The sequence below is a fragment of the Taeniopygia guttata genome, chromosome 13, assembly GCF_048771995.1.
Source record: "Taeniopygia guttata chromosome 13, bTaeGut7.mat, whole genome shotgun sequence".
Lineage (NCBI taxonomy): Eukaryota > Metazoa > Chordata > Aves > Passeriformes > Estrildidae > Taeniopygia > Taeniopygia guttata.
The window spans coordinates 16,557,325-16,572,575 of NC_133038.1; the positions used below are offsets into that span (position 1 = coordinate 16,557,325).

At 47.9% G+C, this 15,251-nt stretch overlaps 1 protein-coding gene across 1 annotated transcript; it reads left to right on the forward strand.

The window, feature by feature from the left end:
* The first annotated feature begins 1,183 nt into the window (after window positions 1-1,183).
* DNAJC18 (DnaJ heat shock protein family (Hsp40) member C18) lies at window positions 1,184-15,251 on the forward strand. The gene is made up of 7 exons (XM_002186777.7): window positions 1,184-1,341; window positions 1,455-1,600; window positions 2,871-3,056; window positions 5,708-5,820; window positions 7,589-7,698; window positions 9,355-9,527; window positions 12,778-15,251. The coding sequence occupies exons 1-7, from the start codon at window positions 1,304-1,306 to the stop codon at window positions 12,900-12,902; spliced, it is 891 nt and encodes a 296-aa protein (XP_002186813.5). The 5' UTR covers window positions 1,184-1,303; the 3' UTR covers window positions 12,903-15,251.

Sequence of the window (15,251 nt, forward strand, 5' to 3'; positions counted from 1 at the left end):
AAAAAAAAAAAAATGCAACATTTTCAAAGCTCCTGGTAAGAGCAAACACACTTTTAACCTCTGACATCTGCACTGGACAGTTTGACAAGTTCTTTCTTAATAAATGAAGTTTTTCTGGTAACATTCATGAAAAGTAAAATGTTGTCACTCAGCCAGGCTCCACCAAACTGGTGAATTTCCTTAAAACAGAATCCCAGATAATTCCCAGATAGATGGACCTAGACAGCTCCAGTTCCCAGAGACCTGTGACTCCACACATTGAGCACAACAAGTAGATTTTTAGTGGAAGTAAAGCTTTAACAAATCTCCCCAGACCTCTGAGATTCCATAGCATCTCACCACTGCTTTAGTTTTCCTTCCTTTGACCTCATTCTTCCCCCAGGCCCTTGAAGATCTTAAAACGAGGGTGGGCAGGCCCTGGCACAGGGAGCCCAGAGATGCTGTGGCAGCCCCTGGATCTCTGCAAGTGCCCAAGGCCAGGCTGGATGGAGCTTGGAGGAACCTGGGATGGTGGAATGTGACCCTGCAGGTGGGATCAGGGGAAAGCACCAACAGCATTAGCAGTGATGGGAGCAAGCAGGAAATGTCTTGTGGTGAGGGGCCAGAACAGGACACAGCGCTGGAGGTGCCCCAGCAGTTCCAGCACAGGGGATGGGCACTGCTCTGCCCTGCTGTCACCCCAGGGGTCATTGGCCTCCTGCCTGCTTTGGGCTCACGTCCAGCTGCTGTCACCAGTGCCACCAAAGCCTTTCTGAGCTGCTCCATAGTGTCCAGAGGAGGGGCCGGGCTGGGGAAGCTCTGCAGCCCCACCCGAGCGGGGCTGAGGGCACCGGGCTGGTTCAGCTGCAGCACAGCAGCCGAGGGCAGAGCTCAGGGAAGGAGGGAACGGCTGCAGGGGGAGCTTTGGGATGGGCACCAGGGAAAGGTTCTTCCCCCAGAGGTGCTGGCACTGCCCAGGCTGCCCAGGGAATGGGCACTGCCCGGGGCTGCCAGAGCTGCAGGAGCCTTTGGGCACCAGGGATGCACAGGGGGATTGCTGGGGGGGCTGGGCAGGGCCAGGAGCTGGACTGGATTATCCTGCTGTGTCCCTTCCTGCTCGGGATATTCCATAATTCCATAATTCCACAATCCCACCATTTCATGACCTCCCGCTCCCCTCAGCACCCCTTCATGACGTCACCGCCTTTCACCGTGACGTCACGGCCTGGCGGCAGCGCGAGCCCGCTCCCAGCAGCCCCCGCGCACAAGATGGCGGCGCGGGGCGGCGGGCGGTGAGCGCGGGCGGCGGCGGCCGCGGGCCGACATGACCTACACGGCCGAGCAGCTGCACGGGGTGCAGCGGTGAGCGCACCGCGGGGCACGGGGGGCGGCGGGGAGGGGCAGGGTGGAGCCCGGGGAAGGCGGGCAGCGGGCCCGGGTCGACCCGGGATAACCAACCCCGTGTGCGCCCTCAGGATCAAGCGGTGCCGGGATTACTACGAGATCCTGGGCGTGAGCCGCGACGCCGGTGAGGAGGAGCTGAAGCGGGCGTACCGCAGGCTGGCCCTCAAGTTCCACCCCGACAAGAACCGCGCGCCCGGAGCCACCGAGGCCTTCAAAGGTGAGGGCTCCGTGAGGGGCCGGGCGGAGTTACGGACACCGTCCTCACGGAGCCTGCTGCGGCTCGGCAGGGCTTGCATTTCCGTCTCCCTTAGAAACGATGGGAAATGCATCCCAGGTCTCGCTCCGAGATATTTCTGAGGAGCTTGACAAGGGTCTGGAGGGATAGGACATGAGGGGATGGCCTCTGCACTGTCAGAGGGCAGGGATGGATGGGATATTAGGAAGAAATTATTCCCTGTGAGGGTGCTGAGGCCCTGGCCTAGGTTGCCCAGAGAAGCTGTGGCTGCCCCTGGATCCCTGGAAATTTCCAAGGCTAACTTGGATGGGGCTTGGAACAACCTCGTCAAGTGGGAGCTGTCCATGCTGGTGACAGAAGATTGGAATGAGGTGGTCTTCATGGTTCCTTCCAACCCAAGCCATTCTGGGATTCCATGATACTGAAGAAGGTTCAGAACTTGGAACTGACACTGCCCATGCAGGAGAATTGGGTGTTTGTCATCAATAACTTCTCCTTGTCAGGAATAAATTTTTATTTTTATATATATACGTATGGGAATATGAAATTGAATCCAGTGTGCTGTGTCTGGATTCTCAGTTATGCTGCAGTGTTATTGTCTAAACTCATACATATTTCCACTTTCCATGCAGCCCAGCACAGGAAAGCCAGTGATTCATTCAGTCTGTTAAAACAAGGAGCTTCTGGAGGGCTCTTTATTTGTGTTTGGGTTGTATTTATCTATGAACTTGTTCTGTCAGAGATCAAAGAAGAAGATGAGCCAAACAAACCCTTCTGAGTGGTTGGTTGTGAGGTGTGAAATATATGTGCCACACAGCTTCGGGAGCATCTCAGCCAGCAGGAAAAACTTGGGATAGCCCTATGCATTTTAATTGTTGCCACAGTTATTAACTTTGTGTTAATTGTCTGTGGGATATGGAGGTGCACTTGGACCAATCTTGCATTTAGCTTGAGTTGATAAAATGCTCCATTCTCACCCAATGTCTTGGCTGAAGTGAATCCCCATGTCAGTTTTACAAATATTTCAAGTCTCCCCATGTACTTGGACACTGTTGTGTTTCTCCTGGCATCAGTGACAGCAGGAAGTGGTTTCCATCACAGGTAATGGCAGGGCTGTTACACATCTTCTGTAGAAGTAGCTCAATCTTTGGTCAAGCACAAATTTCCTAGGCTTGTTTGGGCTTTTTTTGCTGCTCCACTTTCAAAAGTGTGAGCTCTGGGAATGTAACACTGGTTTTAATTCCCCCTCCAGCAATAGGCAATGCCTTTGCAGTTCTGAGCAACCCTGAGAAACGGCTCCGCTACGATGAACTCGGGAGTGACCATGAGCATGTCAGCACTGGCCAGGCCAGGCACTACAATTACTACACAGAATTCGAAGCAGACATCACACCAGAAGAAATATTCAATGTGTTTTTTGGTGGGCACTTCCCTACAGGTCAGTACCTGGCTGCAGTGGTTTCAAAGGGCACTGGACTGATTAACCCTGAGGCTGAGCTGGGCTAGGGCAGGGCCAGGCTGGATTTTGGGAGAAGTTTCTTCCCCCAGAGGGTGCTGGCTCCCAGGGAATGGACAAAGCTCCGAGGTTGCCAGAGCTCCAGGAGCCTTTGGACAGGGATGCCCGGGGGGATTGCTGGGGGGTCTGGGCAGGGACAGGGGTTGGATGATCCTTGGGAGTCCCTTCCAACTCAGCACATTCTGTGATTCCATAAACCATGAGGAAGTTCAGCTTCCCTTGGTACTGCTCAGGGAGTTGATGATACATCTGAAAAGAGCAGAAACCTTTTCACATTTGATTTCTGCCTTTGTTTTATTCCCTGCATCATCTGAAGCCAGTAATGGTACGGGAGGTAACACAGGATGTGAGTGAGAGGGGATCACAGTTGTTTTCCATGTTGGTTGGACTCAGTGACCTCAGAGGTCTTTTCCAACATGAACAGTTCCATGCTTGGGTTGTACTTGTGGCATTTGACAGCATTCCAGGCCCAGCTCCTGGAGCTATGGTCTCAGGGGAAGCAGGAGCTGCTGTGCCTCGCAGCAGCCTGTGCTGTAATGGAATTACAGCCTGGGAGCTCAGCAAGTGCTGCCTGCCAGGAAGGGAGCCAGGATCCAGGGGGTGTGCAGGATCAGTGACACAGCAGTGGGAGCTGTACCTGGAGTAGCTCTGTGCATGTCTCAGCCCAGCCTTGGCATTTGGATTTGTAGGAAAAATAGAAAAATCCTGCAAGATCAGTGGATTAAAAGGAAATCTGAAGGTTATGAGGACAAGGTTATGAGGTTTTCCTGGCAGCATCTAAAGAATTGCTTTAGCACTCCTGGGAACTTTTCACCTCCAAGGTGTCACAAAAAGTGAGGTACACACAGATGAGTAGTTACTTACTAAAGCTTGCTGTGAGTGGTGCATCTTGCAGCTAAGGGGACCTCGGATCCCAGACTTGCACCAGTGGATGTGCAAAGCCAACCCCAGCATGGTGTGATTCCAGCTGGGGTCTGCAAGTTTCCCATCTCTGACTGTGCAAGGAAGTGCACCTGGATGTGCCCTGTGTGGGACATCACCCTCGTGGAATGGGCCTGTGGAGGACAGGAGTGCCTGGAGTTGAGGACAGAAAATTGAGGAGCTGTGGGAGGATTTGGGTATGGGGCATGGCAGGTTTATCAGGGAGACTGCCATGAAGGAGAAACTGGGAATTTTTGGCAAAGCAGCAAAGAGTAAGAAAACAAAAATACAATTTTGTAGTAGTGGGTGTTGGTAGTAAACAAGAGTTTCCTCACTAGCTTCTGAAGGCAGGTTTATGGCTTTATTTTAACTGAGCTGTTTTCCTCTATGGATATTCCATGGAAAAATAAGTTACATTTAAAATGTTAAATGTGATAAAACTCAAAGGAGACTCCACTTGACTCAGAGTGTTGCAGTGGTAATGAAGAGAGGCTACAAGTTCTTGGCATAAAAAATAAATGCACATGGAACAAAAGAAACTGCTGCCAGAAATCCTTGGAGAAACTTAAAATTTTGGAAAACTTTTTTTCTAGGCACCCCTATAAAAGCCATTCTTCTTTTCCCACATTGGCTGCTTCTTTTCACATCTCAATAAAATCCTGTCTGAGCAATATTGAAGGATAGAAATAAATTTTTTTTTTTTTTCCCCAGAAGAAACTTTCCTCCTTGGAGCCAGCCTGGCTTGGCTCACTGTTGGAGCTCTGACTGCACACATGCCTGGAGCTTGGAAAATCCTTGAACAAGCAGTGGAACTGAGATTTTGACACAATAGCAGAGGTCACCTTTGCCCAGGTTTCTTGCAGAATTCTTTGGGAAACTCAAAAAAAGAACAGGATAAGAGTATAAAATAATGTGACATCTTTCCCAGGGCTTAAAAATAGTTTTGCATTTCTGTTGTGATGATAAGCCACAGATTTCAATTCTCTAACACAAAGATATTCTGAATTTCAAAAGAGGAGAGCACAGCTATTATTAAGATATTCATATGGTGATAAAATCAGACCCTGAGCTTCAAATTGAAGCAGCAGATGCAATTCTTTCCTCATTTTAGATTTTTTAAAAATAAATCAACTGCATTCCATCTGCAAGAAAGAAAATCCTGAATTGTTCTCCTTTTTTACTCTTCTTAAATTCTCTTTCTTTATTATAAAATAATTAAGTGAAATTATTAATGGCTTGAAGGCAAAGGAATTAGAAATGAGAGTAGAAGACCACATTCAGTAATTATGGGAGACCATAATTCACAGCCTGAGCCTGCTGAAGCAAATTCATTTTCCTGCCACAGCCTTGCAAGTGAATGTGACACGAACAGCATTAAAATATGAGATACAATCATACAAATCAGAGCATGTTTCTGCAGCTTGATTTAAATTAAGACGGATTGGAGCACACTACAATTTCTCTGGTAGGCTTTTTGGAATAACGTTGTGGTGGTGTTTAATTCTGAGCTGGTTTGTGCTTTTTTTCTCTGAGATCTCCCAGCTGTAATTCAGGCTGTGGAGTATAATCCTGGCTAATTCAATAGGAGCTGAGGAATCCAGGTGAGTACCAGCAGCTGGGTGAGACATGAGTCTGTCCTGGTTTCTTTGCAGGGAATATCCACATGTTCTCCAATGTAGCCAGGGATGCTCACTATTACCCACGGAGGCACCGGGCCGAGAGGGCGTGGACACAGGAGCCAGAGGAGGAGGAACACAGGCCACAGGTAACCAGGAGAAGAGATCACCTCACCTTAAATATTTAAACATCTCAGCAGGGTGAGGGATCCTCTTCCAAAGCCAGGGCAGACCATCCCATGCTTGGATGTTTATCTTCAAGGGCCACAGCCACAGTGATGTTTCTTTCTCAGTAGATTGGCTTTTATTAACCACTGCTGTAAAAATCCATTGTATTTATAGCCTCTCCAGTTTTTGTCACTGAGGGTTTGGCTGCTGCTTGCTTTTTACAAGTTCCAGTGCTTGGTAATCCGACAATGATTCAAAATGGGGACTGGTGATGGATGTGGAAGCAGTGGCTTGTCCTCAAGGTGTATTTAATCCTTCAGTAAATGTGCGCCCAGGGGCTGCACAGACCTCTTCCAGCTGGGGACAGGATGGGCCTGGGACACATTTCTGCCAGCTGAGACTTCCAGATGAGACACAAGGTGTCCTTTGTTGTCAGTGCACATACACACCTGCCACCTGCCTTGGCAAGATCTTCCTCTGGAGACAGTCTGTTAACCTCTAGGGATCATTCTCCAAGAAAAATGAGTTTTGCCTTGTGAGTCTCAGGCTCAGGAAAAAAGTCTGGTACAGCTGACAGACAGATAAGCTGGGGGAAGTGAATCCAGCCCTTCATTTCAGGAAAGACACTTGAGGGGCTGGAGTGTGTCCAGGGAATTACACAGAGCTGGGAAGGGGCTGGAGCCCCAGGAGAGGCTGAGGGAGCTGGGAAGGGGCTCAGCCTGGAGAAAAGGAGGCTCAGGGAGGACCTTGTGGCTCTGCACAGCTCCTGACAGGAGGGGACAGCCGGGGGGTCGGGCTCTGCCCCAGGGAACAGGGACAGGAGGAGAGGGAACGGCCTCAGGCTGGGCCAGGGCAGGCTCAGGGTGGGCACAGCAGGAATTTCCCCATGGAAAGGGGGCTCAGGGATTGGGAGGAGCTGCCCAGGGAGGTTTGGAGTGCCCATCCCTGGAGGTGTTCTGGATAGAACTGGAGGTGGCACTGAGTGCTCTGGGCTGGGGACAAGGTGGGAATCAGGCACAGCTGGGACTCCATGGTCTGGGAGAGCTTTTCCAACCTCAGTGATTCTGGGATCCTATGAACCCTGCCTACTGCTGCATCAGGAATCCTTGTTGCTGTCCCGGGGCAGAGGGCTCTGTGCTTAAATGGCTGCATATTATATTTTCTTCTGCTTAGTAGGAGACATTTTAGAAGCCAGTTTAGAAAGAAATGGAAGAGCAGAGGGAAAGATCAGTGTTTTCTCTTTGATAGTGTTTCCACTCTTTGTTCTGCTAAATGAATCTAATCAAAAGCCCCGGTGCTTGCATCCTGTCTGAAGTTACACTGCATAGGAACTCTTAACCCTTTACTGCCCAGGCATTAAATGCAGGGCTTGGGCAGAGACTGAAATCTTTACAATGGAGAACAAATTCAGAGGCTGCAGGAAAGCCACAGGCACACAGGGATTGCAGGGTGCTGATGCAGGCTGGATTGGACACTGACAGGTACAGGAGTGCTGTGGGTGCTGTGAAAAAAGGGGCAGAGGAAAAGATAATGGAAAGACAATTGTGTTCAACAGTGTTCTGATATAATTAATAAAGGTTATTTAGAAATTACAATGTCTTCCCTCTCAAAATCCCAACATACTTTCTCTTTTTTCTTCAAAGTTTACATGTAACACATTGTTCATCTGTGACTGAGAGCCTGGCTTCTGTGAGCAGATGCTTTTTCCATCTCTGTATTTTCTTAACTGCTAATCTTTGTACTTTTCAGAATTCATACTCTGCATTCATCCAGTTGATGCCAGTTTTCATCATCATAATAGTGTCAGTTATAACCCAGCTGATGGCCACCAACCCACCCTACAGCTTATTCTACAAATCGTAAGTCCTTTAAAACCACATTTTTCTGCTGCTGCTGTTTGCAGTATGGAGGCAGATGGAAGTTGGGTTTCATAGCAAAATGCATGTTAATGTTTTGGTCTTTATAGGAAATTACCAGTTTGTAAATAAGGAAATGCCAACAGCCTGCACTGGTGAGTTCTGAGCACTGTGAAGTTACCTGTGGGGAGATTCAGTGCACAGGGTGCTGAGCTGTGAGGGTCAGAATCCTTCCTCAGCTGGCCTGGAATGGTTTTGCACAGTGATACAGGGTGGGGAGCGTGGATGTAGCTCAGCTTCTCATCTGACCAACACGCAGAATCTGTGCACCACCCTTGAGGTTCCTCTGGAAAGCAGCTAAAAATGAAACCTATGGTTTGCAGTATAAATCCAAATCTTTTCTGGAGCATGAATTCCACTGGAAGCTCAACAAATCGTTAAAGCCTTGAAATGCCCTGGTTTAACCTCTCTAGAGAAGCAGAGCCCTGGGGGCTGGCAGGCTCTGGGAGCAGAAGGATCCCACCAGAGCTGCTGTGCTGGGAGCTGGCGGGGCAGAGGAAAACCCACATGCTGCTCTCATCTTCCAGGGCTGGAGGAAGGAAGGAGCTGACCTGGGCTGGTTCTGAGAGAGGAGTGGGATTGGCAGGTTTGGGACAGCACAGTGCTCCAAATAGTCCCCTTGTTCTCTTCTAGGAGTAAAACTGCTCAGGTCCAGCCTTCCCCTCCTCTCCTCTGCCAGAGCAGCCCAACTCCCCTCATCGTTTTACCACATGATGTCATTGTGGGGCCCTCAGTAAAGGACAGGAGGGTAGATGTTTTTTAGGGTGGGTTTTTTTTTCCCATGGAGTGTTTTTGCTATCTGCCAGTCCCATGTGAAACCTCCCACGCTGCCCCCACAGCAGCTGAGCTGCTTTTCTTCTCTGCCTCCCCTTCTCCTGGTGATGGGAGATAGTCAGGCCTGAGCCTGGTTCAGAGTTAGGCTGTTTATCTAGATCTCAGCCTTAAAACACTGAACAGCCTAAAAACCAAAGGAAACTGGGGACACCGCTGAGACACAGGGAGAAGGAAAAGAGGAGTCCAGGGAAAAGGGGCAAACAGGATTCTTTTGAGTGTAACCTTTGTGTTTTGGCTGCCTGCCTCTCTCTGTGGGCAGTGATCTGAGCAGAGGCCTTGTGTATCTGCTCAGATAAGGAAATTCTCTCCAGGAGTGTGGTTTAACCCAGTGACTGTCAGAGGGGCTGATTCTTCCTACAGGGTATTTTCCAGCCTGTTCCGTGCCTCACTTTGCTTGCTTACTATTGTAAAGTCCTGAAGAAAAGTGCAACTAGAATCCTCCCTGCTAAGTTTTATTTCTACTAAAGGATCCAAAAAATGGGAAAATCCAGATCCAGCTGCATTGTACCCTAAGTTTTTATAGATTGGGATATTTTCCTGTGGTTGTAGCAGGAGGGTGGATTCTGTTTGTACTGCACAGCTTGCTGTCCCTGAGATTGTAATTTCTTGACTGGGTGGTTGAGGGAGCCATAATCCTGCAGAAATTAACTGTACAAACATTTCTGTAAATGTTTTCCTCTGGAAATGCTAATATGGAGAAATAGCTCTTGATTTTTTGAGGTCTGAACTGCTGAAGCATCTGACTTCTCCCTGCTGCTCCCACAGGTCCATAGGCCACGTTGTCAGCAGAGAAACGGAGAACTTGCAGGTGCCTTACTACGTTGATAAAAACTTTGAAAAGAATTATCAAGGAGCAGAACTTCAAGAGCTTGAGAAAACAGTTGAGAAAGATTACATAGACTATATTCAGACCAGCTGCTGGAAGGAGAAACAGCAAAGTAAGTTATTTCTGTCCCAGGGGTGTTTCAGAGGCTGGAGGGTGGCTGTGCTTCAAAAAGCTCTGCTGGTTTTAGCCTCAGTTTCCAGTCCTTGTAACATATCAGCCCTGCACTGGTTTAAGGTGTCTCACATCTGCTCTTAACACTGAATCTGCTATTCTTGAGATCTGTCAAAATCCATTTTAAGTGATTCTGAGAGATGACTGGAAAGTAGTCTTCACCATTTGAGACACTTTTTTCCGCTCAGGTTTTATGCTTGAATAACCCTTAGTGATGTTTTAAACGTACAACCCACCACATTTATCTAGCCCTGACAGATTGCTAGGCTGGAAGAGATCTTGAGACATCACCTATTCCATGTTTCCTGTGCTGGAGAAGAATTAGTTTTGCTTTGACTGGCTCCACAAAAAGTTTCTGTAACTTTTTCCTTAAAATTTCTCCAGGAGAGTCCAGAGTTTGTCCAGGTGCTCTTGGCTCCCTTGCAGTGGGCTGTGTTGCTGGTATCAGTTTTCAAAGCATGCTTCTGTGGTTTGGGTGTTATTTGCATTTTCTATCTTTAGCTGAGTTTGAGATCATGTTTTTCACAATTTTCAAGTCTTTCAAAAACAAGAATTTAATGCAGTAAGGAAGAACACAGATGTGAGCATTCAAAATCGTTATTCTCACTCAACCCTGAGTGGATCAGTAGCACAAATAAAGGCATGTTAACTCCATATTTTATTGCTTGTTAATTGCTACTAATCTGGTGTGTTGAAGAGACAGCAAGTTCCTGCTGTTTGCAGAATGGTAGGAAATAACAGAAGTCAAATCACAAGGAGTAGCTTAGGCTAGGATGTTGTGACTGGTTTTATTCACTGATTATTCACCTAAAGAGCTCATCACCCTCAAATGAGTCAACACTGAGTAGTGCTGTGTGTAAAGGAAGTTGGAACAAGTTGTGTGAATGTACAGTAGCAGCAGACAAGCTGCTTTTACACACTGCTGGGGGTTTTTAATTGCTCTGTGCAGAAGTCCTCAGCACACTACTAAAAAGTGCCTTTGCACTTGTTTTCAGTTTCTTTACCAATTTATCTAAAGAAGGCCCATTTAATCCTAAAGGAGTGTTGCTGACTCCAGGCTCTTTACAGGTGTTTGATGGGAAGGCTTGTTTTGGCTTACTTTACATAAAAGTTACCAATCCTGCTTTTAAAGAGAAATAAAAAGGTTCTGAAGGTTCTGAAGTTAAAAAGGAAAAGAACATGTAGTATAAGACCATAAAAGCCCTGAAGTTTTTGGTGTGTTTGATTTGTGGACTTTGAGTGTCTGTGGCAGAGCAGCCCCCAGGGATAATGTGGATGTTCACACTCATAAATACACGCTTGCTAAAGGGGAGAGTTTATTTCTTACAGAAAAATCCCTTTAGTTGACCTCGTGCAACTGCAAGTCACCACATTGTCTCTTTCACAGGGAGGTGGAGCTGAGGAGAGCCCAGCCCCAACAAGGGGACAGGGTTTGTGAGTTTGAGAGAGCCCAGGAGTCAGAGAGGGGAGATGATCCAGCCTGGAATGCCAAGTGCCTGCCAAGCCGTGCTCCTTTGTGCGCTCAGGGGTTGTGTTAGTCAGCAGCTGCAAATACATTCACAGCAGCCACAGTTAGCATAGCCTCAGGCCACTGCTGTCATTAAAAACTCACCACTTTCAGAGTGCTTCCCATGCTGGCCCGGAGCTGAGACTGGGCTGACCTTAGGACAGTCATGTTTGTAAAAATAAACTCTGAATACAGGATGGAGTGCTGGGGAAATGTTCTGCAGATGCTGAGGCAGTTCTTAGTCAGCTGTTGGCTGCACAGTGTTAGTCCCTTAATCCTTGCTGAAGTGTTGGACTTGATGTGATGAGCTTTTTGTCAGTTGAATGTCTATTTATAGTACATTTGTTGTGTTTACTGAGGGCACGTTTCCCTTGAGCACAGCAAAACAGACAGAGATGAGTAGTTCAAGAACAGCTTGGATTTTAAAGTCCTTGATTGTAAGACTTGAAAAGCATTACCTGGTGTCCAACAACCTTAAGGAAAACCTTTAAAATAATGGATTGGTTGTACATTGTTCAGCCAGTCAGTTTTACAGTGCTACAGCAGACTCTCAGCAGAGCAGTGTGTGAAAGTTGGGTGTGCTGTGGGTTTGGGTTCTGAAATCTGGGGCACAGTTAAGTTCAGAAAGCACATACCAGATTTTACAGGAGATAGCACTTGCAGGGATCCAGGGGCAGCCACAGCTTCCCTGGGCACCCTATGCCAGGGCCTCCCACCCTCCCAGGGAGGAATTTCTTTTGTATATCCAGTGTAAATATAGTTGGAATTCAGTATTTTAGAACCTCCTTGAAAAAAAAGGCTTCAGAAGAACTACTCTGTAACAGATTGAAACCCACAAGGAGCGAATGTGATGGAATGAACACTGTCAAAAGTGCAGGGAATAATTTTCCTCAATTGGATAAGTGTAAACTGAGATTCTCCACTGCACAACTCCAGGGACTCTGGGCTCAGGGACAATTACCTGAGCCTGTTTTTTCCTGGAGGCTTGACAAGGCTGTGCCCAGCACTGCTCAAGTGGCATTTTGGTTATAAACCTGTAAGTGGATTCCTGCTCTAAAATGAGCTGTTCCTGCCTGTCAGTTTGTGAAGCTTTTCAGTGAGTGAGAGGAGGGTTAAATGGCTTTCAGTTTCAGTGGGGCAGGGACAGAGGACGTAAGGCATGAAAGGATCTATTGAAGTTCTTTCCACTCTGAATTATTTTGTAAAATGAGGGGCTTGTAAGGTGTATAAAAGCTCTTTGAAAAATTGAGTGTCATCAGGTAGCCTGTGCTTACGGAGATGTTGACCTTTTCAGAAGTAACTTACTGCTGTTCTCCTCGGTGCATCTAATCCTGCACCCAAATTATTCTGCAGGGAGAAACCTATATTAAGACTTCCTCAGCTAATCAGCAAAAGAAACTTCTCTGAATTACTGTGAGGAAATAATTTAAACAATGGGATTATTTCAGTTTTGTGTGGCTTTTGAGAAGAAGGGGAACAAAATGCAAAGTATATTTGAGATTGTTAATGAAAGGGCAGGGAGGCCTTTCAGACGAGTCCCTTGGGTAGCTGTTCACCTCCCTGGCTTCAATACTCACCAACATTAAAATTTAAAAGTGCCACAAGGATAACAAAGCACTTACAAACAGTTCTTTAAAGGAGGCTCAGGTCTTCATCCTAATACATCTTTTTGTTCATCTTTCAGAGTCTGATTTGTCCAATTTGGCCAAGCTCTACAGAGATGAGCGGTTAAAACAGAAAGCAGAGTCCCTGAAACTTGAGCACTGTGAGAAGCTCTCCAGTCTGATTGGGATGCATAAAGGGGGCTGACCAGGACGCACACGTTCCATACTTTTATTTATTGCTGTTTTAACTTATGTTTTTATTTTCCTCCGTGTGAAAAGGAAAGAGTCTGTTGTAAAAAGTCTGGATATTGGAGTCCTTCTGCAGGCAGTGCAGAGAGGGGCCGGCACGAGCTGCAGGGCTGCTGTTTGCTGTAATATATCCTGTACATTAGATTTGGTTCCTAGAACCAGTGGCACTTTGTAAATTCATCCCCCAGGACACGCTCTGAGCTCAGACCCCAGCTGCGTGGGGGGTTTGTCTGCCATCCAGGCTGTGAGTGCTTCCCAGGAGAGCAGGCTCCTCTCTGCTTCCCGTGTTTCCTGTGGATCTGCAGCTCTGGATCCCTGGACAGCGCTGTGCTCAGGGCTGGGTGTCACCTCCCCCTGTCCCAGCCACAGAGCTGGGGTGGTTCCAGGGCAGGAGGGACAGTCCCTGCCTGAGGGGAGCCCCTGAGCACATTCCCAGGATCAGCTCAGTGCTGCTCCAAGGGAGGGCTGTGCCCATCCTGACACCAGCATGGGAGTCTGGGAATTGCACCCATTCCAGTGTCTGCCAGACTGCTGGGAAAGCAGAACTGTGCTCATTCCCTCCTCTGTTTCCAGTGGCATATTTTGAAGATGGTTGTTCCATTCTGGTTTTTACTTGCACACTCCCCCGGCTCTCCCAGGATCCTGCAGTTTCTGGTACAGTTCTCATGTAGCATATTTTTACTCTGTTGAGCAGCTATGAATGTTTCACTATAGACATGATATTGCAAAGAAAAAGATCCACGTGGCAATGTCCTGTTTTTTCTTCATCCTCCTTCACACAGCCAGGCCTTGAAGGGCAGGTTGATGCTGGGTGTTGGACTGTGTTGCTCCAGCTGAGCACCACAACCCCCCCCAAGGCAGTCTGGTGTGTGCCCTGCATGGAATGAGCTGCTCTTCCAGGGAATTCCTGCCTGGGGTGGGGGCTCAGAGCAGCACTGCTCCCCTCTGACCCTGGGAATGGGAATCACTGACACCTGAGCACAGCTCTGCTGGTGCCACGTGCCTGAAACTCGAGTCACACAGGATGCACAGGTGGCCTTGGCTGAAACCTAAGGAGTAAATGCTCAAAAGCTTGGGAAATTGCCAGGATTAAACCTGCCTTTAAAGCTCTGACTGTCCATGTGCTGGGCACTGGTGCAGTTGTGTAGGAGTCCCGCTGGATGGAACTGGGAATGTTGGTGCCACAGCGTGTCCCCTCCATGTCCCTGTTCCATCCATACAGCCCTGGGAGGTTTGGCAGGAAAAGAAGCTGGGGAAAAAAAGCTCTTTTCTGGGGTGTGCATGAGGATGAGGGGTTGGTTTGAGGCCTGGTGCTTCTGCACACGAGTCCTACACATCCCAGCTGGGAGGAGAACATGCCAGGGGCAACAGCAATGCTGTGGTCAGATGTCATAAAAAGGAAAAAAAAAATGACAGTGACTTTCTAAATTGCATTTTTATGCCCTTTTGTAGGAAGCCTTGTAGGAATGTGGGGTAGTTGAGTAGAATTTTTGAGGCACCTGGAACAGGAAAAGCATTGGTTGAAAGGGCATTTTGATGGGGTTGGTGTGGAACATTTGCAGTGCCAGGGTTTAAGGGCAGGAATGGATGATAATTCCAGGTTGTGGGCTGGCACAGCAGGCAGCCTTAATTCTGATATTTCCCACTTTTGAGCACATGATGAGTGTACAAAAAGTGAAAATAATGTTGCTTTTTATATATTAAATAGCTTGTAGAATATATTAGAAATCTATTTAAGTGGTTGGACTTCGTTCCAGGGTTGGGATCTTCATTCCTGTAGAGGGATGCAGGTAGGGGGACCAAATCCAGTGACTTCCTGGACTCACAGTGTCCTGCACGGAGCTTGAACTCCACCACAGCATTTTGCACTGAAAACAGATTGTACCTTTCATCCAAAGACCTCGAGTACTTGATGGAGACCTCCTGTGGGAAGCACAATCAGCTAGGAAACGCAGGAGGGAGGTAAAAACATCCCCAAAAGCAATAAGTGTTTTGTTCCTAAGCAGGGTCAGGGTGCTGGTCCCGGGGTGTGCTGTGAGGGAGGGCGTGTGGCTCGGGAGCTCTGCGGTGACAAACAGGACAAGTTGTGTTTGTTGGGTGCTCCTCAGGGAAAGGGAGAATCCTCTCTGGAGCCCTAATGCGGGAATGCATCGCTGTCCTTCTCCGGAGGGTACTTGGGGTTCTTTGTGGGGCTCTGGCAGGAGGAGAGGGTGTTCCTGGGTGCACCAAGCACTTGCACACGGGTTTGTGTGTGTGTATATATTTATTTATTTTTAAATAAAGACGTGACATCGCTGTGCCTGTC